The sequence below is a fragment of the Heteronotia binoei genome, chromosome 14 (genome assembly GCF_032191835.1).
Source record: "Heteronotia binoei isolate CCM8104 ecotype False Entrance Well chromosome 14, APGP_CSIRO_Hbin_v1, whole genome shotgun sequence".
In the NCBI taxonomy this organism is placed as follows: Eukaryota; Metazoa; Chordata; class Lepidosauria; order Squamata; family Gekkonidae; genus Heteronotia; species Heteronotia binoei.
In genome coordinates this window covers 66,396,808-66,422,680 of record NC_083236.1, presented here as the reverse complement: position 1 = coordinate 66,422,680, position 25,873 = coordinate 66,396,808, and the positions used below count along the sequence as shown (strand labels likewise).

Here is a 25,873-nt window from a genome sequence, read left to right as displayed (position 1 = left end):
TGTATGGAATGGAGAAAGTAGAGAAAGAAGTACTTTTCTCCCTTTCTCACAATACAAGAACTCGTGGGCATTCGATGAAATTGCTGAGCAGACAGGTTAAAACGGATAAAAGGAAGTACTTCTTCACCCAAAGGGTGATTAACATGTGGAATTTACTGCCACAGGAGGTGGTGGCGGCCACAAGCATAGCCACCTTCAAGAGGGGTTTAGATAAAAATATGGAGCAGAGGTCCATCAGTGGCTATTAGCCACAGTGTGTGTATATAAAAATTTTTTGCCACTGTGTGACACAGAGTGTTGGACTGGATGGGCCATTGGCCTGATCCAACAAGGCTTCTCTTATGTTCTTCTGTGACACAGAGTGTTGGACTGGGTGGGCCATTGGCCTGACCCAACGTGGCTTCTCTTATGTTCTTTTGTGACGCAGAGTGTTGCAGTGGATGGGCCACTGGCCTGATCCAACATGGCTTCTCTTATGTTCTTCTGTGACATAGAGTGTTGGACTGGAGGGGCCATTGGCCTGATCCAACAGGGCTTCTCTTATGTTCTTCTGTGACACAGAGTGTTAGACTGGAGGGGCCATTGGCCTGGATTAACATGGCTTCTCTTATGTTCTTAAGGAAAGAGCCGTAGCTGATGTCGTGCAGTTCCTTCCCCGCCCCCGAGGGCCCCACTGTAGCTGAGCCCTTTCTCGGGCAGAGCTTCCTTCTCGGAGTCTGACCCTGGAGAGTTTGGATGCTGCAGGGCGTCTGGGCTCCCTCCAAAGCCTGCCAGCTGCCCAGGGTCTCGTTTTCCTGTTCCTGACATGCAGCTGAGCTGTGAGGGGGAAGCTCAGAAGATGTTTGGCTTGGGTGGCCAGGTCCAATTCAAGAAATATCTGGGGACTTTGGGGGTGGGGCCAGGGGGCATTGGGGGTGGAGCCAGGAGCAAGGGTGTGACAAGCAGAATGGAGCTCCAAAGGGAGTTCTGGCCATCAGATTTAAGAGACCACACACCTTTTAGAGGCACCTTCTTTTGGGGCTCATAGAATTGGCCCCCTGGTCCAATCTTTTTGAAACTTGGAGGGTGTTTTGAGGAGAGGTACTGCTGCAAATTTGATGCCTTTGCCTCAAAAAACAGCTCTCCCAGAGCCCCAGATACTCACAGTTTGGTGTAGTGGTTTGGTGTAGTGGTTAAGTGTGCCAGTTTGGTGTAGTGGTTAAGTGTGCGGACTCTTATCTGGGAGAACCGGGTTTGACTCCCCACTCCTCCACTTGCAGCTGCTGGAATGGCCTTGGGTCAGCCATAGCTCTGGCAGAGGTTGTCCTTGAAAGGGCAGCTGCTGTGAGAGCCCTCTCCAGCCCCACCCACCTCACAGGGTGTCTGTTGTGGGGGAGGAAGAGAAAGGAGATTGTGAGCCGCTCTGAGACTCTTCGGAGTGGAGGGCGAGATATAAATCCTATATCTTCATCTACCTCACAGGGTGTCTGTTGTGGGGGAGGAAGGGAAAGGAGATTGTGAGCTGCTCTGAGACTCTTCGGAGTGGAGGGCGGGATATAAATCCAATATCTTCATCTTCTTCTTCAAATCAATTCTCCATTCTACCCTGTGGGAGTCGGTCGCCCTAGGGAATCATGGAGTGCCCAGCGGACATTTCCCTCCCACCTCCCACTTTCTGATGACCCTGAAGCGGGGGGGAGGACTTCCAAACCAGGGGATCCCCTTCCCCTACCTGGGATTGGCAACCCTATGTTTGCCAGAAGGAAGGAATGCTGGTTCTTTCCCCCCCTCCCTCCCCGACTACTGCAAGGATGTTTTCCTTGTGAGCAGCTATGCTGGGTGTCCAAGTGGACAACAGTGGCTGGTGGCACTCCCTTTCCCCCCTAGCAAGCCCCGGAGGGCAGCCCTTGAAAGAGGAGCGCAGCATCCGAGCACTGGGCAGGGGCACGCGAGTCCTCCCTGCAGAGCTCGCCCAGCAAGCCCTGCCGGTTTTCTCTGCTCTTCCTGGCACCGCTCGTTGCCTTCAGAAAGCTGCGCCGACGTGACGCTAATGAGGCCACTTCGTGCCTCCCGGAATTGGGTCACACCTACCGGCTGGGGAAACTGAGGCACCAGGCAAGGAAACGGTGGCCTCCGGCTGTCGAGCGGCAGGTGAGAAACACGGAATGGTGACGCTTCGTCCCCGAGAGCTTCAGGCTGTCCTATTCTGACCTTTTGAGGACATATACAAGTGAAATTTATTATTATTTTGAAAAACAGCGGTTTGATGGGACTCAACGTTTGCACATCAAAGAAGTACACAAAGAGCCTGTGTGGTGTACGGGGAAAGAGTGGCAGACCAGGACTAGGGGCAACCCGGGTTCGAATCCCCGCTTCCAACCACGGAAGCTCATTGGGTGACCTTGGGTCTGTCCCAGACTCTCACCTTGCAGGGTGGTGGTTGGGAGAAAATGGAGGAAGGGGGAAGGGTATTCTAAGACCACTTGGAATCCCGACTCTGGGAAGGAACAGTAGGAAAGAAATAAAAGCAAATGCAGTATCCAAGTTCCAGCTGTTAGAAGGAGTTGAAATCTATTTTGGGGGGGGGCAGATGTGCTTTTAATACTGCAGCCCTGAGCCCATGCTCCTTTCAGGACTGCCTCACAGGGGTGTTTGACAGACTCCTTTTTGGTGTAGTGGTTAAGTGTGCAGACACATACCTGGGAGAAAAATTCAGTTCCCCACTCCTCCGCTTGCAGCCGCTGGAATGGGCCTTAGGTCAGCCATAGCTCTCGCAGGAGTTGTCCTTGAAAGGGCAGCTGCTGTGAGAGCCTTCTCAGCCCCACCCACCTCACAGGGTGTCTGTTGTGGGGGGAGAAGATAGAGGAGATTGTGAGCCACTCTGAGACTCTGCTTCAGAGAGAAGGGCGGGTTCTTCTTCTTCTTGCAAGTTGTCACCAGCGAGGATCAGCGCTTGCAGTGTGCAGAAAGCTCTCTCTCCTTACCTCGGATTGGTTGGCTGAGGTCAATCGGTGCAAGTGAGGCTCTCTGGGCATGCCCAGAAGCACTCTGTCCTTCTGTATTGCTTCACACATTCCATATACCACTCAGCTGTCGTGTTCTGCATTATTGTCGTAGCCTTCTGAGGCCAGGCGAGCGCAGCCAAAGCCCGGCGAGCCATTTTGGACTCTCGGGGCCTGCCAGAAAATATGGAGAGCTTGAAGGATCTGGCCAGCCTCCAGCTGATGTTCCCGAGCCCTCGCTCTGGCTGCCGTCCCGCCCCGTCGGCGTCTTTCGGTTCTGCTTGCCGAGAGGGAAGCCAAGAGCCTCCCCCCCCCCCTTTATTTTTTTTTGGAAGCGGAGCCCAACTTCTCCTGTGAGAAGCAATTCTTTCCTCTGGAGCTTTATGCAATTAAAGAAAGAAAGAAAGAAATCAAATTGGCCAAGCACCCCTCCCTCTGCTCCCGCTCCGTGATTGGCCTATAATTGCAGGTTTATCGCCTGTACAGCGATTGTGTAATGACGTGTTTGCAAATTAATTTTTATGGCTCATGCTATTAGCATATACGGTAGAGGAGGGGTTAGTATTAATTACCACCGTTGTTAGGGCAATCCTGGCAAATTAAAAACCTATAAAAGAATGACAGTTGGACACACAGAGCGGAAGGGGGGAGGACATGTGATTGGCGGTGGCTGTGTGGGCAGTACTTCCAATGCAGGTGACGGCAGAGCCCAGGTTGTGCTCTGGTTGTCTGGCCCTCCTGTCTCCCTGCTCATCACCTGGATTACTTGGACCGGCCTCAAGAGGTCCACATGGCGCTGGACTGGCTAAACCCGTGCCCGAACCTTGCAGAAGGCCTCCTGTTGGCATTTCTTTGCCCAATAGCAGATTCTAAGGGCAGGCATTGGGGATGCCAACCTCCAGGAAGTGGTTTAAGATCTCCTGGGATTAAAACCAGTCTCCAGACTGCAAAGGTCACTTCCCTTGGTGAAAACGGCTGCTTTGGAAGGCAGACTCTAGGGCAGGGGGTGTTGAACTCATTGGTTACGAGGGCTGGATCTGACATAAATGAGACCTTGATTTGGTAGCAGAAATATAAACTTTGTAAAGGACACAGACAAACACAAAGATTTAAAAAAAGAAAACACATGCACTCATTGGTCTTAAAGGTGCTTTCTTTGTATTTCTCCCATGGGATCCAGAGAACTGGGCAAAGGAAGCTCTGGCTCTTTCCCCTCCCTCCCCAGGGGACCAGGAGGAGATGGAGCCTCAGCCAATAGAAGGAAAAGAGGCTTGGCTCAGTAGCTCTGCTGTGCAACTGAGAGAGCTTGGCAAAGCAAGCACCGCCTCCCCCTCTTCCCCCCTCCCTGGGAGAAGCTTCAGCCAATGGAGAAAACAGAGGCTTTGCTCTTTAGCTCCTGTGTGATTGAGCAAGCCTAGCAAAGCAAGCTGTTATGCTGAAGGAAGCAAGAGAGAGGGAGAAGGAAGCAGATGACAGCCAGTTGCTCGGGGGCCTGAATCTGGGGGGGCCTGATTCAGCCCCTGGGCCGCATGTTTGACACCCCTGCTCTAGGGCATTATACCCTTCTGATGTCCCATCCCTCCTTACACTTCTCAGGCTCCATGCCCCAAACCTCCTGGTATTTCCCAACTCAGATATGGGAACTGCAGCAGGTCTCCTTTTGCTCTGACCCAGTGGTGCCGGGGTACATGTGGAAAATCCAGAGCATATATAGAATCAAGAGCTGCCTCGGCTTTTTTTGGAGTGGGAACTCCTCTGCATATTAGGCCACACCCCTCTGATGTAGCCAATCCTCCTGGAGCTTCCAGTAGGCCCTGTGCTAAGAGCCCTGTAAGGAATTCTAGCAGGATCTCCTCTGCATATTAGGCCACACCCCTCTGATGTAGCCAATCCTCCTGGAGCTTCCAGTAGGCCCTGCGCTAAGAGCCCTGTAAGGAATTCTAGCAGGATCTCCTCTGCATATTAGGCCACACCCCTCTGATGTAGCCAGTCCTCCTGGAGCTTACAGTAGGCCCTGCGCTAAGAGCCCTGTAAGGAATTCTAGCGGGACCTCCTTTGCATATTAGGCCACACCCCTCTGATGTAGCCAATCCTCCTGGAGCTTCCAGTAGGCCCTGCGCTAAGAGCCCTGTAAGGAATTCTAGCAGGATCTCCTCTGCATATTAGGCCACACCCCTCTGATGTAGCCAATCCTCCTGGAGCTTCCAGTAGGCCCTGCGCTAAGAGCCCTGTAAGGAATTCTAGCAGGATCTCCTCTGCATATTAGGCCACACCCCTCTGATGTAGCCAGTCCTCCTGGAGCTTACAGTAGGCCCTGCGCTAAGAGCCCTGTAAGGAATTCTAGCGGGACCTCCTTTGCATATTAGGCCACACCCCTCTGATGTAGCCAATCCTCCTGGAGCTTACAGTAGGCCCTGCGCTAAGAGCCCTGTAAGCTCTAGGAGGATTGGCTTCATCAGGGGTGTGAGCCCCAATATGCAAAGGAGTTGCTACAAAAAAAGCCCTGGGCCACACAAGCTGCAAATTAAGATATCAAAATGGGCGTTTGAGAAAGAACTTGGCTGGATTTTTCAGTTGACTTACGAGGAAGCTGCAGGAGCAGCGGAACGCAATCAAATCCGGGGTTTGCGTGAAGGCTAGAATTTGTCCTTCAGAAGTCAACAAACAACAGAGGGACTCCTGTGGAACTTTATTTTTGAGTCATTGTACTCATTTTGAAAACTCTGTGACTGTGTGGGGTCCTCCTTGGAATATTGTTTTGAGACTGTTGTTTTCTATTTCTATTTATACTGTATGAATGTATGCCCACTGTTGTAGGCTGTTCATTTCATTATAATAGAACTTTATTTACACCAGTTAAGAGTATTTGTGCACAATATTTTGTATTTTTGTATTTTTGTGTCCCATGAGGCACAGCTGGTTGGCCTGCAATGGATATCCAGCTTGTAGCTCACAGCCTGGAGGATGTTGGCTCCGGAGCTACGTATCTTGCTCCTTCAAGGTCTGCTTTTGGGGGTTGTGTGAGCTTCATCTTTCGTCTTCTCACGCAGCCCCACGTCAGAACTGCGCCAGTGCAGGCCGGCAGACATTTTCTTTCTAGCTTAAAAAACTCTATAAAAGGGGGGGTACCCCACCCCTTCCGGAGCTGGCGCATGTGCGGGATTCCGGCCCAATGTGGCTGACCGTTTATCTCTTTGGTCAGAACTTAATGTTTCCATGGGGTGTCCCTGTTCCAGTGTCACTTTCTGCAGCGGCGCTTGCGGGGGTCTTTTTGTAGCAGGAACTCCTTTGCATATTAGGCCGCACCCCCCTGGTGTAGCCAATCCTCCAAGAGCTTACAGGGTTCTTAGTGCCAGGCCTACTGTAAGCTTCAGGGAGATTGGCTACATCAGGGGAGTGGCCTAATATGCAAAGGAGTTCCTGCTACAAGAAGAGCCCTGCCGCTTGTTAGTTCTGTGTCAGCCTGGGGGCTAGGAGAACCTTTCCTCTATTAGCCAGGAGCCCTTTTTCATGAGAGTTTTAGCTTTGCTTTTGATTCCGTCTGCACAGCCAATCGCCTGAATTCATACCTCGACTTTAAAAAAAAAATCGGGTTATTCTTTGTGGTGTTATCCACCCAACTTTCCTGGTTTACACATTACTGAAGCATTACCTGTACGCTCTCACAAGAATCACCATGAACACCTTTAAATTACGACTTTGAAACTGCCAAGCTTACCTGTTCCCGATATTGTACTCCAACGGCATCCGTTCTCTGCTGTTAATTTTGGGTTAACAAGAGATCATTAGGGAATTTGCCACGGTAAAATGAAGCACTGGGCGGATTTTCTGGAAAGTGTCCCGTTTTGGGAAGTTTCCCAGTCCAAACCGTTCCACCCAGGTGCTTTCTTTCAAATTCAGAGGATTGTCTTGCAGGGGTATGTGCTCTCTGGATCGTTTCAGGTTCTGGTGAAGGAAACCCGCGCTCTGGAAGCAGGATGAATTCACCCTTAAGGCGCTACAGAGACCAGCAGTGCTGCCATAACAGCACTTTCCTGGGAGTAAGTCTCTTTGAGTAGACCTACTTGAATGCCCTGTTCCTCCATGGAGCATTAGCTCAGGGAACTCAGGGGTTGACTGGCCACATTTGAGTCAGGAAGGACGTTTCCATAGGGAGAATTGGCTGCTTTATATTTGTGTGCGGCTTGGCTCACTAGCTTTAAGTCCCAGCCGTTTGCTCAGGGTGCATCTGGGTTCCTGCTGGCTTTGGACTGGCCCAAGGAGGGTCCAAGGTTTACATGAGTTGAGCAATTGCTGAAGTTGGATCTGATCTAACAATCAAGCTTCAGATAGGTTTTGGAAGTGTAAGACGTGAAGGTTCTTTCTACCATATGTGGCGGACTTGCGAAAAGGCGAAACAATTTTGACAAAAGATTTCGAGAATCTTGGGCTATAATATCAAGAGATGTATTTCTGGTGGGATTACAAATGGAAAGCTTTCCGAAGCGAGACAGAGTACATTGTTGTGGTATTTGCTTTCAGCTGCGAGGACTTTGTATGCGCAAATGTGGAAGCAAGATAAAATACCAGAGACTGGATCTTAAAAGTGCTACACTGGAGTGAAATAGATAAGCTTACTAGAATCCTGAAAGAATGTAATTCAGGGAACTTTAAAAAGGACTGGGAGAAATCTCAAAAATATATTGAACAATGGAAAGTGAAGAGACACTTAGTGATTTTTGATAACATTAACTGAAGTTTTACTGAGAAGATAAAGCTGCAGATGAATTTTGTTTTAATATGTAATCTAGCAGAAGATTAGATGATGAGATAAATAGAGGGTTAATCATAATAGCAATTATTACATAGTCTTGGTTCATACTGTGGTAAGGTAAATGTAATTTTTAGTGAAGATGCTATAATTGCGAATTTTACCTTTATTTTCTTCTTAATTGTTTTGAATACCGGCAGAGGTCATGAAACAGAAGAGGGGGGAGGAGTAGGGAGTTTTGTAGTGTATTGGTTAATATCTTTAACAACAACAACAACAACAAAATTTTATTTGTATCCCGCCCTCCCCGCCGGAGCAGGCTCAGGACGGCTGACAGGATCAATTCAAATTTCAATTATACAAGGAAAAACAAAGAAAACAAAATTACATTTAAACATTGAACATTAAAATTCTGGTTAAGTTTAAAAATTAATTAAATTAAATTGATAAAAGTGCTAATGCTATTTGTTCTTTTGTGATGGCGGTTATCATTAGCAATTTCTTTCTTCATCAGCGAAAGCCAGTCGGAAGAGGAAGGTCTTGCAGGCCCTGCGGAATTGTTCAAGATCCCGCAGGGCCCGCATTTCCTCTGGGAGTTGGTTCCATAGGCTCGGGGCTACAGAGGAGAAGGCCCGGTTACGAGTGCTTTGCAGCTTCACCTCTCTCGGTCCGGGAGTAGTCAACAAGTTTTTCCCGGCTGACCTCAGTGCTCTCTGGGGTTCGTATGGGGAGAGACGGTCCCTAAGGTAGACAGGTCCTTGACCATATAGGGCTTTAAAGGTAATGACCAGCACTTTGTAACGAACCCCGTATATAACTGGCAGCCAGTGCAGCTCGCGCAGTCCAGGCTGTGTGTGCTCCCATTTAGGAAGCCCCAACAACACTTTAGCCGCTGCGTTCTGCACCAGCTGCAGCTTCCGGGTTCGGCACAGAGGCAGCCCCATGTAGAGGGCATTACAGTAATCCAGTCTCGAGGTGACCGTTGCGTGAAGTACTGTTGCCAGATCTTGGCGCTATAGGAAGGGAGCCAACTGCTTTGCCCGCCTTAGGTGGAAAAAGGCTGACTTGGCAGTGGCTGCAATCTGGGCCTCCATTGATAATGAAGGCTCCAGTAAAACTCCCAGACTCCTAACCCGGTGTATGTTTAAGTGTATGTTTGATGAATATTTTTCAATATATTGCAAAACAATCAAATTGGTTTACACTGAAGTTGGATCTGATCTGTGCAGGTGGGTGCAGACGAATAGGTGTGTTTGTGCGTGGCCGCAAAATTAAACTGGAGTCCAAAGGCGCATCTTAAAGACAAAATTCATTCCCGACGAAGTGCTCGTGAATCAGAGTTGCCTTCTTCTGCAAAGGCATTGGGAGGATGAAATAAGCTGCTTGAACAAATTTTGTTAGCCTTTCAGGTTCCTCTCTTTTAATCCGGACAAATAGGCTTTGCAGGTTTTCAAGACACTACAGAAACTTGCAAAGCCTGTGAGCAGAGGCAAAAGTGGGGTTGAACGCAGCGGGGGAGCAGTCCTTGATTCTCATCCTTTCCGCCTGCATTGCTGATTGCAAAAAGTCTCCCACCCAGAGGGGGGTGGGTGGGTAGGATGCTGTTGCGATGCTGTTTTCAGGACCTTTCCCTTGCTGGTGCTCTGCTGAGATGATCTGACAGTGATGTATGGGCAGGCGGTGGCTTGCAGGGAGTTGCGGACATGCTCTAATTGCAGGATACGCTCCCCCGAAGGGAGATTTTCATGCACAGAAGCAGGCAATTTGTGTTGTGTTTCTTGCCCACATGCAGAGCGTGGGAGGCGGGGGCTGACCTGAGTGGCGGGCAGGCTCCGTTGTGCTTGTGGCACCCCCTCCTTTACAAGGTTGCCCTTTTTGAGCTGTTTGGAGAGCCGGTCGTTATCAGCACCGGATGTGGGTTATTTTTGCAGTGAAGAGATATCACACATTTTGCCTCCTTGAACTTGAGTATTTAGAACAGGGAAAGAGGTTTGATGTGGGGAGTGGAGAGGAAGAGCCGGGGGAGTGGAGAAGGAATCGATGGGGATTAATCTTCCTCGCTCATTCCCCGGTGCAAAGGTGGCCACTCGCCTGCAAGTCGGGCTTCCTGGGTGCCATTGCGAGATTCGTATCTGGTGATGGTGAGCTCTGTGAAACTCAGAAGCTTGCCTGTTCCCACACCCTACTTATAAGATGCAGTTTCACACAGAGCTTGATTGATACAGAAGCTGGAAACTAGACCGGCTCTAGAGGTGCCCTGCTTGGTCTGTTCCATTGCAATTTGGTCAGAACAGAGGGGAGCCGGTGAAAGCTGCGGTACTGTGTGCATACTTACCTGAGAGTAGGCCTTTGAGAAGACTCTGGGGCTGGCATCCCAACACATAGAGAGTTCAAAAGCAAAAGCCTGGTAATACCTGTTATGAAAACTGAAGAAAATCTCAGAGAACGGCATGCAGACTTTCATGTTCCAAAGGACTTTTCATCAGTTAAAAACAAAAGGGAGGGAGGGAAGAAGATATCACAGGGCAGATGATGCTGTTGCAGAATTATTTGCATGCATTTATGCAGCAGGATATCACTGCATTAGCAGTTTCTAAATAACACTATGCGTGTGTGTATCAGGAAACTGGATTTGCACTTTGGTACATGTGAAGAAGGGAACACTGACTCAAGAAAACTTACGCTAGAATAAAATTTAAGGTGCCTCTAAGCTCCTGTTTTCTCTCTATCCTATGTTCCCAGAGGCCTCAACAGTGAAAAGCTTGGAGCTGCTAAGAAACCTTTCCTTCTGGAATCTGTAGATTAATACTTTCTGTGTATCTTCCACATTTCCAGCATTGTTAATGGATTGGGGGGGTGGGGTGTTTAACCTGACCTCCCAGGTGAAGTCTGTGTCCTGGTTTGTGCGCGCTTTGGGCAAATCCAGATATATTTGGTGCTTTTGCTTTGAACAGGGGGTCTGGACCCCAAAGTGGGTTGTATTGCTGGGAGAAGAGAGGAGGGAGAAGAAGGGAGAGCTTTGAGAGGAGGTTTCTGGGAGGTTTAGTGGCAGCTTTGGGTTTGCCCCTGCATAATGCATGAAACGGCCATGAAATACAGCATATCGCTCAAGCAGGCGATGTGTCTATAAAGACTAAACGAGGGAAATAAAGTATGAACTTGCTCGCTGCCGTCTGATGTAAAATTTCTCTGCGTTTTATTATGCAGAGGAGGGGATTAGGCATGGAATGACTTGCAAGGGGACCCTTGAGTTTAGAAGTGGGTCCCGCACTTCATACAGTGGGGAAGGTGGTGGCTAGCCGATGACCAGCGGAGAGCGAACATCCCGACAGCTGCCCATTCTCTCTCAGGCTGTCCAACCCCACAGGGTTGTTGTGAGGGTTTGAACTAGAAAGGGGGGGGGGTGCGATAGATGTCTTTGGAGGAAGGGGGGGCTTAATGTGCAAGGGACGGGTGAATGAATGGCGGCAGGCATTCCCCAGAGGCCGCTTTGATAGCCACACCTGGATGATCTTGCCCCCAACGCCCCGAGTTCAAGTCCACCAGCCCGCAGTTTGTGTTGAAGCTTGTCATGCGATGCAACCCCTTTTCTGGTTTGGTTGCAGGGGGCGGATTCGGCTAATGAGAGGAAGAGCTGGCGGGGGGGGGGGGGCTCATCTCCCTTCTCTGGCACTCTCTGGAACCCCCACCCATAGTGAACTGTGGTCTTGCTCTTAGGGTCAGTATTTTTGGGGAGGTCAAAAGAAGTCCCCCTCTTTGAAATGAGGGACCCAAGCAGCTTTTGTGCGTGTTTTAGGGGGGGGGGGGGCTTGTTAATTATTTTTCCTGGACAAACAGCTGTTGTGCATGGAGCCCGGGGGAGGGGGGGGGGAGAAACAGGCAGAGAAAGCTTGGGGGGGGGGGCTGTGCGGCCGCTGAGAGGAGCAAGCCTTGTTTGCAAAAGCTCCCCCAGCCCCCCTCCCCGCTTGTTTCCCGGGGGGGGGAGAGGAAGCCCTGGACGACCAGGAGGGGGAAACCGCCGACCCGGCACCGCTGAGCCTCTTCTCCCCCCCCCCTCCCAAAAAAGCAAAGCGCCCCCGCGAGAGCTGCAGCCCGGTGTGCGAGGGGCGACCCCCAACCGGGGCGGGGGGGGGGAGGCGGCGGGAGCAGATGCCCGGCGATCCTCTCTCCCCCCCCCCCCCTTTCATTACGGGAGACAAATCTGCTGTCAGCCGGCCAGATTTCCAATTTACCGATAATGAGGCTTGCATGAAAATTGATCGGGGCGGGGGGGGGGGCCGAAGCGGCTCGGCTTCCTCCGCCTTTGCCAGTCGCCGCCGCCGGAGCTGCCCTTTGCCAGCCTGCCCGGGTGCGCCTCTCCTTCGGCCGGCTCCTGCCCCCCCCCTCCCGTCCATCCGCCCTGGAGGAGAGGACCGAGCAGCCGCCCCCCCCCCCGAGAGCCCGCCGCCGCCCCCCCCCCGGCGCCTGGCACCCGACCCGCTTAAGCGCCTCCAGGATCTCGCCCTCCGCTTGCGCTTCTCGGCTGCATCGCCGCCTCTCCCGCCCGCCCTCTCTCTCCACCCCCTTTCCCCTTTTGTGAAGCCGGTAGCTAAGGGGGAAGGCAAAACAAAGCCCCATTTCTGCTTGACAACCGGAGGAGCCGGACCCCCCCCCCTCCTCCTTCCTCCTTCCCTTGCTTCGCCTTCTGACAACTCCACCTCTCCGCCTCCCCCCCCCCACCACCCCGCCCGGGTTTTCATGTGATGCTGAACATAGGAAGCCTCATTGAAAACAAACCCATTGACTCTCTCTTCCACCCCCCCCCCCCCGCTCCACCCTTGACATTCAAGTGGCTGAATGGGGGGAGGCAAAAAAGAGCTTCCAGCAGGTCTTGGGGGGGGCGCGAGTCGCTTCCCCTCCCCTTTCCTTGGGCGCTCGCTGGCTCCAAATGAGTAATCCCTAAAGGAGGTTCTTTAAATTATTTTTTTTTAAAAGACAGAAAGAGGGAGAAGAGGAGGAGGCGGAAGAAAGAGAGAGAGAGAGAGAGAGGAAGGCGCCCCAACCTTCTTTTTCACGGCTGTGCGGTGGGTCTCTTTGGCTTTCACTGGACTCCAAAGGCAAGCAGGGGGGAGAGGCGCCCAAAGGAGGGGAAGGCACCCAACGACATGCAAGGCGCGGCGGGGCTTTGACGGAGCGGCTTTGGGCAGCTGAGACCCCAGGGTGACCACAGAAGCCCCCCACACACACCTTTTCCACCACCGACCGTTTTTCTTTCTTCTCGCTTTGTCGATTCAGACCCAACTTTTCATGTGCGTATATTTTTTGGTCAAACCGCCGCGTGGCTGGCTGCTCTAGTTTTTCCTTCTCCTGCCCAATTCGGCCAGACTGGGTTTTTTGTTTCCTTTCTCTTTTCCCCCTCTGGATGCCTTGGAACTGGGAGAGAAAACATGTTTGGATTGAAACCGCCTCTCTATTTCTTGCCAGGTAAGGTCACTCTCGGAGCTGTCCCTCTTCCTGCCTTCCTTTCTTTTATTTTCGGGTTAGTTTTGCAGCGACACAGGAACTGCAAAAAAAAAGGTCGGCGGGGAGCTCAAAGGAACTCTGTAAGATGCGCTGGTCCCAGTTGTGTTTCTCTCCTTTCTAAGAGGAGCACTGTTTGGGTTCGGTCAGGTGTGTCAGGGGAACTCCGGGGCCAAAGCAAGAATGGAAGGGAAATGGGTACAAATGGCCTCTGTAGAACGCTTGGGGCTGGATGTTGCAGGAGGGTAAGAAGGTGTGGGGTTTCCTCACATTGCCGGAGTTGGCCCCAGCATCGACATGGAGGTGCACTTCCGCAGCCCCCCCCCCCCCCCGTTTCACTTGGGAACTCCCCTAGGTTTTATCTGAGGCAGAGGGGTGCTGTGGAGCTGGTGAAATGATGAAGAGACGAGAATTGTATTTGCACACTTGACAGATGGCTGTTCGACATGCTATGAAAGAATCAGGGGTGGTTGCCCTGGGGCTAATGGGGTTGCTTGTGGGGGTAACTCCGGGGTGAGCTGGAGAGGTTGGTGTGGGATTGCTGGGGGGGGGGGGAGTAAACCCAGAGCAAGTCCAAGGTCCTCCCCCTTACCCATGTCTTTCCCCTCCTCTTCCCATCCCTCCGTCACCCTGGCGCAGCCTTTCCTTTCTGAAAGCCATGTGCAACTTGAGTGCGCGTCGGGTTCCGCCCGGCCCTTGGGGTGTATAGCGTATCTCACTCCTTTTGTCCACCCTGCTTGGCTCGCTAAGTGGCGAGTCTTGTTTTATTTAGCAGCGAACGGCAAAAGCACTTAAGTAATCTAAGGTGAATTAAGAAGCGTGGTGTGAAGTTACTTTCGAGTTGGTGCCTAATATTGTTTCACGGATGAGTGAGCTCTGATCATGTAGCAGACAGACCCAAAGTGGCGACTGCCAGTCTCCCGCCTCTCCACCCCCTCCTCCCCTTCTCCGTTGCTTTTGTATTTATTTATTTTTTTGCCTTCCCTACAGGTTTTTATTTGGGGAAGGGGGCAGGCGCTGCCTGGGGTTTGCTATTGGGGACCTCACTCTTCTGGGTTTTCAGCTGAAACAGCGCACCAAGAAACCTCTGTGTGTGTGTGTGTATGTGTGGGGCTGTGTGCGGCTGGCAACGTGTGGGGCATGAACAGTTGTTTTCCACTATCGGGTCTTGTGTCTCAATTTCGGCGCGCACCCCCCAGCGCTAATTTGCCCGTCTTTGAAAGGCAACCCGGAAAAGAACACGAAGGAGATGGAGGGACTGGTAAATTGTCCTCTCTTCCCCCCGTCCGCTTTGATACTTGGTTACTCAGCTGGCCCACCTGGGTGGACATGAATCACTCAGGGTGCACCTGAGGTTCTCCTGGCGGCTCGTGACTCTTCCTGCTCACCTGTGGTTTCAGCTGAGGGGGAGAAAGGAAGGATCGAGTCCCCTGAGGCCCCTGTGTCATCTTGACACCAGTGGCGGTTTTCTGAACTTTGGCTGATTGTGAAGTCTTGGCTTCAGGAAATGGGTTTTTCGTGTGGCAGTTAGTTACAGGAATAACCTCTCTCTTTCTCTCTCTAAATTTGCCTCTGATCTAATGCAAGATTTCCAAAATGGTGACTGTGAGGGTGAAGCTGGCTCAATGGGCAATGTTGAAAAACTGGGCCTCTCAGTGAAGGCCGCAAGGGCTGTGTGGCTTTGGCCCCCGTAAGACTTGTCATGGGAACCGATCGGCTCTGTTTTTCCACATACGATAGCATACAAAAAGTCCAGTTTGGTGCAAAATCTCCCAAGCTTAAACGGGGGGAGAGTTGCTCTTGGTAGGGCATGGGATGTAGTTAGCCACGTTTGTGGCATTGTGAGGCGCAAGCGGACTGAGCTGGGATTGAGGTTCCTGGTGAGGCAAAGAGAGAGCGGGTATTCTATGCCAGGGGTAGAACAGGGTTCAACTCACAGCCTTCCGTTCATTTGTGCAGTTGTCGTTGATCGGAAACCGAGTGGCCCCCATGTGCGTTGCAGGGGGAGAACACACCATGGACTCTGGGTTAGTCTGCTCATGTTCAGCATTTGCCCTTTGGAGTACTGGATTTGGATGATCTGGGGCAACGTCCAGTGAATGACTGCCACCTGAGTCACAGTACATGCGCATGTGTTGGTGAGCATGCGGATGTGTTGGTGAGCACACCCTGCGCATGTGTTGGTGAGCGTGCTTTGACTGCCACCGGAGTCACAGTACATGCGCATGTGTAGGTGAGCATGCGGATGTGTTGGTGAGCACACCCTGCGCATGTGTTGGTGAGCGTGCTTTGACTTCCCTCTTGCAGTTGTTCAAGGCTGGCCTGCTCTGGTGGGACTCTCTTGGGAGAGATTTCCTCAGCTGAGACACCATGAATGAGAAGGTTGTGGACGTCCTCGCCTTTGTGGATTTTTCCAACAGGCTCGTGGACTGCAGAGCTGAGCGTTCCTGTGTATCTTTTAATGGTGTCGTTCACCTCACCCCCCTCTTATAGTCTGAAATACGTCTGCTGTGTGAAGTTTAAATGGAGTTGTGCTCCAATTGGATAATAAAGCGGGATGTAATTTTTCTCAAATAACAGATGATAATAATTTGGCTGTCATTGGCTGAAAGGGGCCCGGAAGAGTTCCGGACCGATTTGACTGAAATTGGATTCCGCAGCAGCCTTCGGTCTAGAGTCTTCATTAAGAGGGAGAGAGATTCAATGAGGCTACGAGAACGTGGCTTAAAATGTGGTTTTTGCAATTGAGGCTTAAAGCGTAGCGTTAAGCCGGACTTGCTGTGGGGAACCTGAAATTGAATTGCAGGCGCGAAGCAGAGGGAGTTTGGGGTGTTCCCTTTTGAGGAAGGAGAGGTGTGTCAAGGATGGAGTCCGTGATTGTGTTTGAGGAACAGAATGTTGCACTACTGACTGGCTGTTGTGACTGTAGGGCAAAGAGCCCAAAAGGAGTGGGCCAGTATGGTGTAGTAGCAGGGCTTTTTTGTAGCAGGAACTCCTTTGCATATTAGGCCACACTCCTGTGATGTAGCCTATCCTCCAAGAGCTTACAGTAGGCTTTGTACTAAGAGCCCTGTAAGCTCTTGGAGGATTGGCTACATCACAGGGGTGTGGTCTGATAGGCAAAGGAGTTCCTGCTACAAAAAAAAAAGGCCCTGTTAGTAGTTAGACTAGGATCTGTGAAATCCAGATTTGAGTCTCCACATTTGCCGTGGAGGGCTGCTGAGCGACTTCGGGCCAGTCACAGACTCTTACCCTAACCTAACGCCCAGGGTGGTTGTGAGGGGTAAAATGGGGACGATGGGAATGAGGGGGGGAGAGCTGATTTGGCTTCCCATTGGGGGAGAACGCAGGTTATAAATGAAGCACAGGGTGCTTGAATAGGTTTCTGAAGGTTGCGCATTTTGAGCTGGGCTCATATTTGCGCATTGGGCTGAAGAACACAAGAGCCGGCTCGGTGGGATGTCGACTGTGTTGCTCTCTCCTTCTCTAGGGAAATCTTGCAGCTAAGCTTACAGAAGATACTGGGCCTTGGTGTTTATTTTTTATTTTTTGCTCGTCCACATCTCTCCCTCCCCACCACCTATTTTAATCATTTGCAACACACTGGGGGAGGAGAAAAGCCTTCATTCTAGTTCCCCTTCCTGTTCTCTTGAAAGTGACTCTCAGATGCCACCAGCCCCACGGGCTGCACATTCCCCCATCCAGATGGGTCGGAAAGTCCACTGTTGGCAGGAGAAAATCCATTGCCAAGCCACCCCCAGCCCCATCAGGTTTAATTGGAAGAGTTGCATGTCTCCCCATGCTCTTCCTCCAGAAGCTGTCGATCTGGCCGTGGGATTCAGAGTTGCTGCGTTTCCTCCCATTTTTGCCTTCTGGGAAAGCTCTCAGGGTTCGTTCCAGCTGACTAGGGAGGAAGACAGATGCGCATTCCCTCTTGAGAATAACTGGCGGAGTTTGATGGGTGAGCTCTTGGCCTGGGAGAGGATGCGCATCACTGGAGGAATGACGAGGCGGCACCACTTGGCTGCTCAGGAGCCCGATTCTGGCTTGGCCCACCAATGATCCAGGGGGGGCAGTTGAAAGCGGCCCCCATCTGTTTTGCTCTGTCTCCTGCCGGGGTTCCCCTCTTGGAGGAAGGATTTAGGAGATGACCTTCACCTTGGAAACCCACACAGACAATCCTCCGGAAGTCATTAGGGAGACAGGAGGCTAGTTTTGCTGTGTTGAACTGCTGCGCAAAGTCCGCGTGGGATGCACAGCCATGGCACCGCTGGGTGGGTCTCCCAAACTGGCCGTGCATCCACTCACAGTGGGTGGTCAGCCGATCAGAGCTTATTGTTGAAATGTCCACAGCTGAATTTAAACCGGTGAAACAGCAGCGAAACCACAACTCTCCCGAAGACGCGGGCCTGCAGTGCTGATTGGCCTGTGTGCCTTATCAGTTGGAAATCTTTTCATCTATTTTTAAACCATGCCGCTGATTAGTCAGACAGCAGTTTTGTAATGAAATGGTGAATTATCTTTTTTGGAAGAAAAAAAAAACCCAACACAGCGCTTAGCTGAGGCACCCCCTTTTTAAAGTCGCACTCAAGAGACCGCCTCTTCCAGAGGGGCAGATAATAGCGGCAGATGTTGCCGAAAAGCTTAGGGAACTTACTCCGCCCCCCCCCCTCTTTCAGTTTACCTTCACCTTGGTGATTGTCTTGTTTTTTCTTGATCGGGCAACTGGCCTGCCAAAATCACCGATTATTTATTGACTTCATCGATAATCCCACCTTTCTCCTCAACAGGGACCTCAAGTGGAGGGACGGTGGCTCAGCGGTACAGCATTTGCTTGGGAAGCAGAAGGTCTCAGGTTCAATCCCCGGCATCTCCAACTCAAAAGGGTCCAGGCAAGTAGGTGTGAAAAACCTCAGCTTGAGACCCTGGAGAGCCGCTGCCAGTCTGAGTAGACAGTACTGACTTTGATGGACCCAGGAGGGTCTGATTCAGTAGAAGGCAGCTTCGTATGTATGTGTGTTCAAGTGGCTGTTGCCCTCCCCTTCTCTTCCCAACAGCCCTGTGGGGTAGGCTAAACTGACAGTTCGTGACTGACCTCAGGTCACCCAGCAAGGTTCCATGGCAGAGTGGGGGAATATGAACCCGTCTCATAGTGCATAGTCCAACCCTCCCACCCCCACTCTTTGGCGGGCAGAGTCGATCAGGTGTGCTTGTCGGGATTGTCTACGAACCATCTGGCTGGATCAGCGCATAGGGAGAGGCAGATTTTTTTTGTGGGGTGGGGGTTGTTGCATTTGTTGAGGAAGGAGAGTAGCCAAGAGCTGCCTTTGTTTCGGGGGCTCGCTTTCCCCTGGGCCACATTGACATTTGCGTAAAAATTAGGTGGGCGAAGCCAGTTTGGGGAGGTTTGCTTCCGTGGGGACCACTTGTGGCCGGTCCCCCAGAGCGCTTGTTGGAGCCTTGCTGTGAAAAAGCTTCTTTGGGGGGATTTCTCATACCGCTGGTGCCGATCTGGACCCCCCCCCCCCCCCGCCTTGGCATCTCGTCTTCTTGCTCCTTGGAGACGACAGAAGCGCAGTTTGCATGGTGTCTGTGGGTTTCTTCCTTTCTTTTTTCGTTTGGCCTCATCTCCTGATGCCTCCTCTGGAAATCGATAAGGGCTATGTGAAGCCTCCCTGCTTTTGTCCTGTGGAAACAGGCCGGGGAGACCCTGGAGACGTCCCTCGGCAGATGCAAGGAAGATTCCCCCCCTCCCTTTTTTTATTGGCATGGCCCAATCAAGAAGGATTTACTTACGGTGCCTCCTGTCGTGTGAAACTTCTCTGTTTTACTGTAATTGCCAAAGCTCTAATTCCTGCTCCCAGTAAAAATCAACCAGCATTTAATCTAGGGACGGGTACGGCAGGCAGAGGCAGTAAGCATCCAGGGGATGATGGAAGGCCAAATCCGTCTCCAGTCTCATTCCCAAAGGCGCTAATGTATTCCTCCTCCCTCTTCAAAGTCAGGGGTTTTCTCTCCCCCCCACCTCCTTCTCTGGGCATCCATCAGGTGGTCTCTTTTCTTCCCTGGAAGCACCACGGAGGGGAGGCGAGGGGGGGAGGGGGGGGAGGCGAAGCATTCAAGTGTCACGCCGCAAGATCCGAAGCAATTAAGGAAAATTATGTGTGGATGCTTCCAGCCGCTGTCAAACACTGAAATTATTGTGCACAACCATTCCGGGCTACGGGGGGATGTTAGAAATGCTAATCGCGCAGGTAGGGTCGCAGCAGATAGAAATTTCAACCTTCTTCGGAAATAGATTTACCCGAGGATGGAAGGAAGGCGCCGCGCCGGGTGGCCTAGGAGCTCTTGCTCCACTGGGCAGTGGCTTCTTAGGCAGGGCTGGCTTCTCCTGGCTGGTTCTTTCTCCCTCTGCCCTAACCCCCGTGCCCCAGGACAGTGGGGGGGGGGTCAGGAGAGTCTAGAGGGGGGCAACTTTGATGTCTCTCTGTTGATTTTTGGAGCAGTGGGAAGGGCAGGATTTGCTACAGAGATCTGGGGCATGGGCCATAAAACAGGTGTCGCGTACAGGCAGGGGTCATTTTGTAGAAAAATAGGTGGTGAAGTTCATCCAGGGATTGTTATGCAGCTGCACCTACTATTCAATGGACATGGAGGTGGAACTCTCAGAAGGAGGAGGAGGAACTCTCAGAAAGGTTCAGGAGCTGCACTGTGAGCTCCCACTGAATCCGAGGACTGCGTGCAGTGCATGGGGGGATCAGTTTGATGCTCATTTGTGCAGCCATTTTCCACATTCCTCCCTTCTCCCCCCCCCCACCCCCAGCTAAAAACCTCAATTAGGCAACTCCACACTTCTTCCCCATCTTTACCTTCTCTTTGGCTCTTGTCTTTCTCCTGTGGTATGGGCTCACTTCCTCTTGCCTCCCTGCTTCCTCTTCCAAAGCTTTAGAAGCAGCTCCATAACTGGTGGCCGGACTTCTTGTCCCACCCCCCACCCCCCCACCCCGAGGTGGAAGCATGCTGCTGGTGTCTATGGAGCAGAGCGCTTAGGGGAGTGGTGGGGGGTTCAGTAGTGTGAGCTGGAGGTCAGGGTCTTGGAGCTCAGTGCTCAAGGGCTGGATCAAAGGCTGATTTTTGAAGACCATCAAGAGCTCCTGTGAACTTTGGAGCTGGCCCGCTTTATTCTTGTGCTAGGAAACAATTCCTGGTGCTGACCCCCACCTTATATCTTCTTATATGTCTTGAGTGGAGCAGAGATGGAGGTTTCATTCCCCTTCCAGAATTCACATGAATAGACATGAGGCTGCTTTGCGCCGAAGCAGACCATTGGTCCATCAAGGTCAGTATTGTCTGTACAGACTGGCAGCAGCTCTCCATTGCACCCACTGCCTTGTCCTTTTTAACTGGAGAATCCAGGGATTGAACCTGGTACCTTCTGGGACTACCAAACAGATGCTCTCTTCCACTGAGCCACAGCCCCTCCCCAATACGAACCCATAGTGCAGCCTTATACCCCATCAGGCCCATGGTCCATTGAAGTCAGAATTGCCTGCTCAGACTGGCAGTGGCTCTCCAGGATTTGAAGCTGAGGTCTTTCACGTCACCCGCCTCTCGAGTAGAGGTTTTCCCCATCACCTGCCGCCCTGTCCTTTTTAGCGGGAGGCGCTGGGAATTGAACCTGGGCACTTCTGCACGTAAAGCAGAGGCTCTTCCACTGAGCCACGGTGGGGCCGCCCCATGTTGCAACTCTTTCCCCTGCTCTCTAAAGAAATGAGGAAATCTGTCAATGAGACTATAGAGGGTGAGGTAGAGAGGAGGCACGCTTGCTCCCCTGTTGCCCGGTGATTTGGGGGGGGGCAGTTACATTTCTGCGGTGAGCAACCCTGAGTAGCTGTTTGGTATTCCTTTGGGTCTTTCCACCTCTGCTTCAGGACACAGCCAGGACAGAAAGCCAGAGGCTGTCCCCAGGCCCGTCTTTCAGCAGTTGTAAGAGCTGGGCCCAACTGCATTGCTTGGATTCTGTTTTACCCCCAAGTGTCTCTTTTTTTGCCTGCCCTCCCAAGTTAGGTCCATTTGATCCTCCGCAGTCCTTGGGGAGTGGGGGAAGGTGGAGAGTAGTGTCTGGGGAAGGAAGGGAGGATGTGATTTCTCTTCTTGGGTGCATTTTTTTTTTTTGAAAGGACGGCTTCATCAGAGGGCTGCTTCTTCTGTCTCCTTTTGCTGGAAGAGGGAAAGCAGCAAGCAGCCGCTAAGCGGAGAGGGAGGGAGAGGGAGTCTCGTCCCTGGTATTAGGGAGGCTGTGCTGAAATTACCTTCCCCACCACTCCAGGTTCACGCCGAACGGCGAGTCATTAATAAAAGGAAATTGCAATCAGATGCCATTCCGCTCAAGAGGGACGAGGCGGGTGATATCAGCAGCCGCGTCCTCCTCATCATCTGGGGCTTGTTTCAGAGAGACCCAAATTCGTTATAAAGGCTGGCGAGGGGGAGGAGGAGAGCCAAGGGATGGGGAAAGGGAGGAAACCTCCTTTATCTGGGGAGAATCAAAGGCATGCTGCTTGTGCGGCTTCTTGCCTGCTCTGGGGGGGGGGGGCAGCGTAGCGTGTGTGTGTGTGTGTGTGTGTGTGTGTATGTCGCTGGAGAGCGGGGATTGACAGTAACGCCAGCTGGCAGCCTGGCTCGCACGGCATGTGCCCCGTGTTCCCTCCCGGCAAAAATTGGTTGCAAGGCCATGATCCTTGCCAGGCCTGCAAAATGCCCTCGCAGCCCTTTGCTCTGCCTCTCGCACCTCCTGTCTTGCTCTGGGTGGAAGGCGCAGGAGGGCTGCCAGCCTCCAGGGGAGACCTGGAGATCCCCCTAGAATTACAGCTCATCTCCAGACTATGGAGATCAGTTTCCCCCGGAGAAAAGGGATGTTTGGGAAGATGGGCTGTGTGGCTTTGTACCCCCCTGAGGTCCTGTACTCCCCAGGCTTTGCTCCAGATATCCAGGAGTTTCCCAGCCAGGATCTGGCAACTCTACCTCCCCTTCTGTCCCCCAGTTAGTGGGGGGGATGACTTGGCAATCCTAGAAGGCAGAGGAAGCCGGCGAATAGCAGCAAGAGATTCTGGAGGAGGAAGAAGAGGAGATTGGATTTACTACCCGAAGGAGTCTCCCCTTTCCCTTCCCCTCAACAGACACCCTGGGAGGTAGGAAGAAGAAGATGAAGATATTGGATTTATATCCCGCTCTCCACTCTGAAGAGTCTCAGAGCGGCTCACAATCTCCTTCCCCTTCCTCCCCCACAACAGACACCCTGTGAGGTAGATGATGATATTGGTTTTATATCCCGCCCTCCACTCCGAAGAGTCTCAGAGCGGCTCACAATCTCCTTTACCCTCCTCCCCCACAACAGACACCCTGTGAGGTAGATGAAGATATTGGATTTATATCCCGCCCTCCACTCCGAAGAGTCTCAGAGCGGCTCACAATCTCCTTTACCTTCCACCCCCACAACAGACACCCTGTGAGGTAGATGAAGATATTGGATTTATATCCCGCCCTCCACTCCGAAGAGTCTCAGAGCGGCTCACAATCTCCTTTACCTTCCTCCCCCACAACAGACACCCTGTGAGGTAGACAAAGATATTGGATTTATATCCCGCCCTCCACTCCGAAGAGTCTCAGAGCGCTCACAATCTCCTTTACCTTCCTCCTCCCCCCCACAACAGACACCCTGTGAGGTGGGTGAGGCTGGAGAGGGCTCTCACAGCAGCTGCCCTATCCAGGACAACCTCTGCCAGAGCTATGGCTGACCCAAGGCCATTCCAGCAGGTGCAAGTGGAGGAGTGGGGAATCAAACCCAGTTCTCCCAGATAAGAGTCCGCACACTTCACCACTACACCAGACTGGCTCTCTTGAGAGAGAGGGCTGAGAGAGCTCTGACCGAAACTGCTCTTAAGAGGAACAGCTCTGTAAGAACTTGTGACTGACTTAAGGCCACATCAGGCAGGTGCATGTGGAGGAGTGGGGAATCAACCCCGGCTCTCCCAGATACAAGTCCACGCACTTAATTACTACACAAAACTGGCTCTCTAATGGGGAAGCCGCAGCTTGGCTCGTCTCCAACCCTGCTCAAGTATCCTGGTCCCCCTTGGTTTTCCAAAATTCCACAAGGAGGTAAGATGAGTTGTTGCCGCATTGGGTCAAAGGCCCATCTAAGCCCGGTTTCAAAACATGACCCCAATCTGGGAAGGAAGGTGTGAGCAGCCTTCTTTGCTTGTCCCCAGAATATGGTTTTCAGAGGTATACTGCCCCTGGACCGGGAGGCTCCATCAAGCTTCCACGACTTATAGAACATGATGCACTTTTAAGTTGTGTTTTTATGTGCTTATTGTGTTTTAATGCATCATTGCAAGCTGCCTTCAGCTCCCCGAGGAAGAAAGGTGGCTAATATACAGTCCTCCTCCTCCCCCAGGTGTAAGGGCCGTGACCTGATCAAGGTGCGCAAGAATGGTGTCTTCTCCAGATCCTCTGCCCCGCCCTGCTTCTGTCCACAGGCCTCCGCCAGTGCTGGGCTCCTGTTTCCAACCACTTCCGTGTCTCTCGCTTTGGTCGTAGAATTCGCACAGGATTAGCACCGCTTTTAACCCCCCCCCCAGCCACACACACACACACACACACGCCCATCCCTTCCTCCCCTGGCAGGCCCTAAATTCTGTTGGCATGGCAACAGTGTCAACCACTTGTACGTGTTTTTTCCCTTCTTCCCCTGTGATTATTTGAGGGGTGGGGGGAGAGAAAGAAAAAGGGAAGACATAAAAGAAAGGCGGGGTGGGGGGGGTGAAAGATGGCTTGTCTTCGATGGACTAATTACCGCGGAGGCAGCTGGGGAAGGACGTCTGGCTAAGTGGTGCCTTCTTCCCCGAGACGGCAGAAGCCGCACAGTGACCCGCGGGCTGGCAGGCAGGGGGAATCAATAACGGTTGGAAGGCGGGGCGGGGGGGGGAGTCTGTGTTTTTGGTTACCTCGGGGGCTTGCTTTGTGTTCTGGGGGTGGGGGGGTCAGGACACCAGCAAGGGCCAGGCCAGCACTCTTTTGCCCTTCCTTGCAGAAAGGAGCAGCCGTGTCAAAATGCTTCGCTGGTCATTTAGCTGCGGTTTGGGGGCCTCTGCTGCATGCAGATCAACGAAAGCGATCTGGGAGGAGAGGACCAAGCCTATCTCTCTGGGTGGATCCGTCATTTGCGTCAAGGGGGGCAGCTGTCTGGAACTGGCAGAGGATAGCTTGTTTCTCTAGGTGGAAGCCGAAAATCGAAACCACCTGTGGCGTGTGTTGTATGTGAACCTTACATGAACACACGGAGCTGCCGCATATTGAATCAGACCCTTGCTCCAGTGGCGTCAGTCTTGTCTTAGCCTGGCAGTAGCTCTCCAGGGTCTCAGGCGGAGGTCTTTCACATCATCTATCATATTTTTTAACTGGAGATGCTGGGCATTAAACCTGGGACCTTCTGCGAGCAAAGCAGAATCTCTTCTACTGAGCCACAGCTCCCCCCTCCCCCCTTATGAACTCCTGCAGCTGCCCGACAGCGAATCAGACCTCTTGGTCTGTCAAGGTCGGTATTATCTACTCGGACTGGCAGCCGCTCTCCAGAGTGTCTTTCAGTCACCTACTGCTGCCTGGACTTTTTTAACTGGGGGTGTCAAGGATTGAACCTGGGACCTTCTGCATGCCAAGCAGATGCTCTGCCACCGAGCCACAGAACCAATAACCGAGAGAGATCACTGGACTGCCCCTTGAACGAGACTATACATACCTGTCAAAATGTATGATTGGCACCCCAAACGATGCCTAGATTTGGCCACACTAGTTTTGCAGAGGAGGCACAAGGAAGAAAGAAGTGAGTTGTATTTCAGGTGGCGCTTGGAAGCGTCTTCTTCCGGAGCGCCTGCTGGCATGGGTTTGGGAGAGTGAGCTGGCTATGCCTCTGTGACTTGGTTTGTCAACGGAGAGGGCTTTTGGGCATCAACCCTCTTGGAAGTATCTGTCCTCTGAACTGGCAGCCCTGCCCCTAATCTCGGTGGGCGGGGGAAGCTCACTTTGTGCATGCTTAGAGGCACACTTTCCTTTTTTTCCACCGATGGTCCAAAGTTGAGCCCCGGTGCGAGAAAAAAAAAGTTCTGGGGCTGAGCTCATGAGCCCCAGGGCTCACATAGGGTTCCTGTGGCAAAACATGCCCCACTGTTCCTCCTCAGTGCTCGCGAACCACTGATGGGGTGATTGGGGTGGAGGCCAGCCAAGGTGTGCAGAAAAAAAACCAGGAGTGGGGCATCAGAAGGGCAGTTGAGAAGGAAAGTTTTCGGGGCGGGGTGGCGGAGCACTCTTCATCAAAAGCTTGTAGAGAGGCTTGAAAGATGACAAAGAGGTACCACCTCTGGCAGTGCAGATGGTTCCGTTTGTTTCTTTGTGTAAATCCCTTTACCGTCCTGGTACCCTGAGCTGGTTGGTCCAGGCCAGCCCGAGCTCATCAGATCTCAGCAGTTAAGCAGAGATGGCCCTGGTCAGTACATGGATTGGAGATCCCCAGGGATGTCCAGGGCTCCTACGCAGAGGCAGGCAATGGCCAGCTGCCTCTTAATGGCTCTTGTTCTGGAAAAATCCC

At 52.1% G+C, this 25,873-nt stretch overlaps 1 protein-coding gene across 5 annotated transcripts in view; it reads left to right on the top strand.

The window, feature by feature from the left end:
- The window catches only part of GSE1 (Gse1 coiled-coil protein), a 592,607-nt gene that overhangs the window by 452,557 nt on the left and 114,177 nt on the right, over positions 1-25,873 (top strand). Inside the window, exon 1 of one of the 5 annotated variants that reach the window (XM_060254208.1) lies at positions 13,092-13,194. The exons of the other annotated variants lie outside the window; for them this stretch is intronic. Coding sequence (XP_060110191.1) covers positions 13,158-13,194 — 37 coding nt within the window. The 5' untranslated portion in view covers positions 13,092-13,157. Of the gene's footprint in view, positions 1-13,091; positions 13,195-25,873 lie in introns of those variants that run through there. 5 annotated transcript variants of the gene reach the window in all.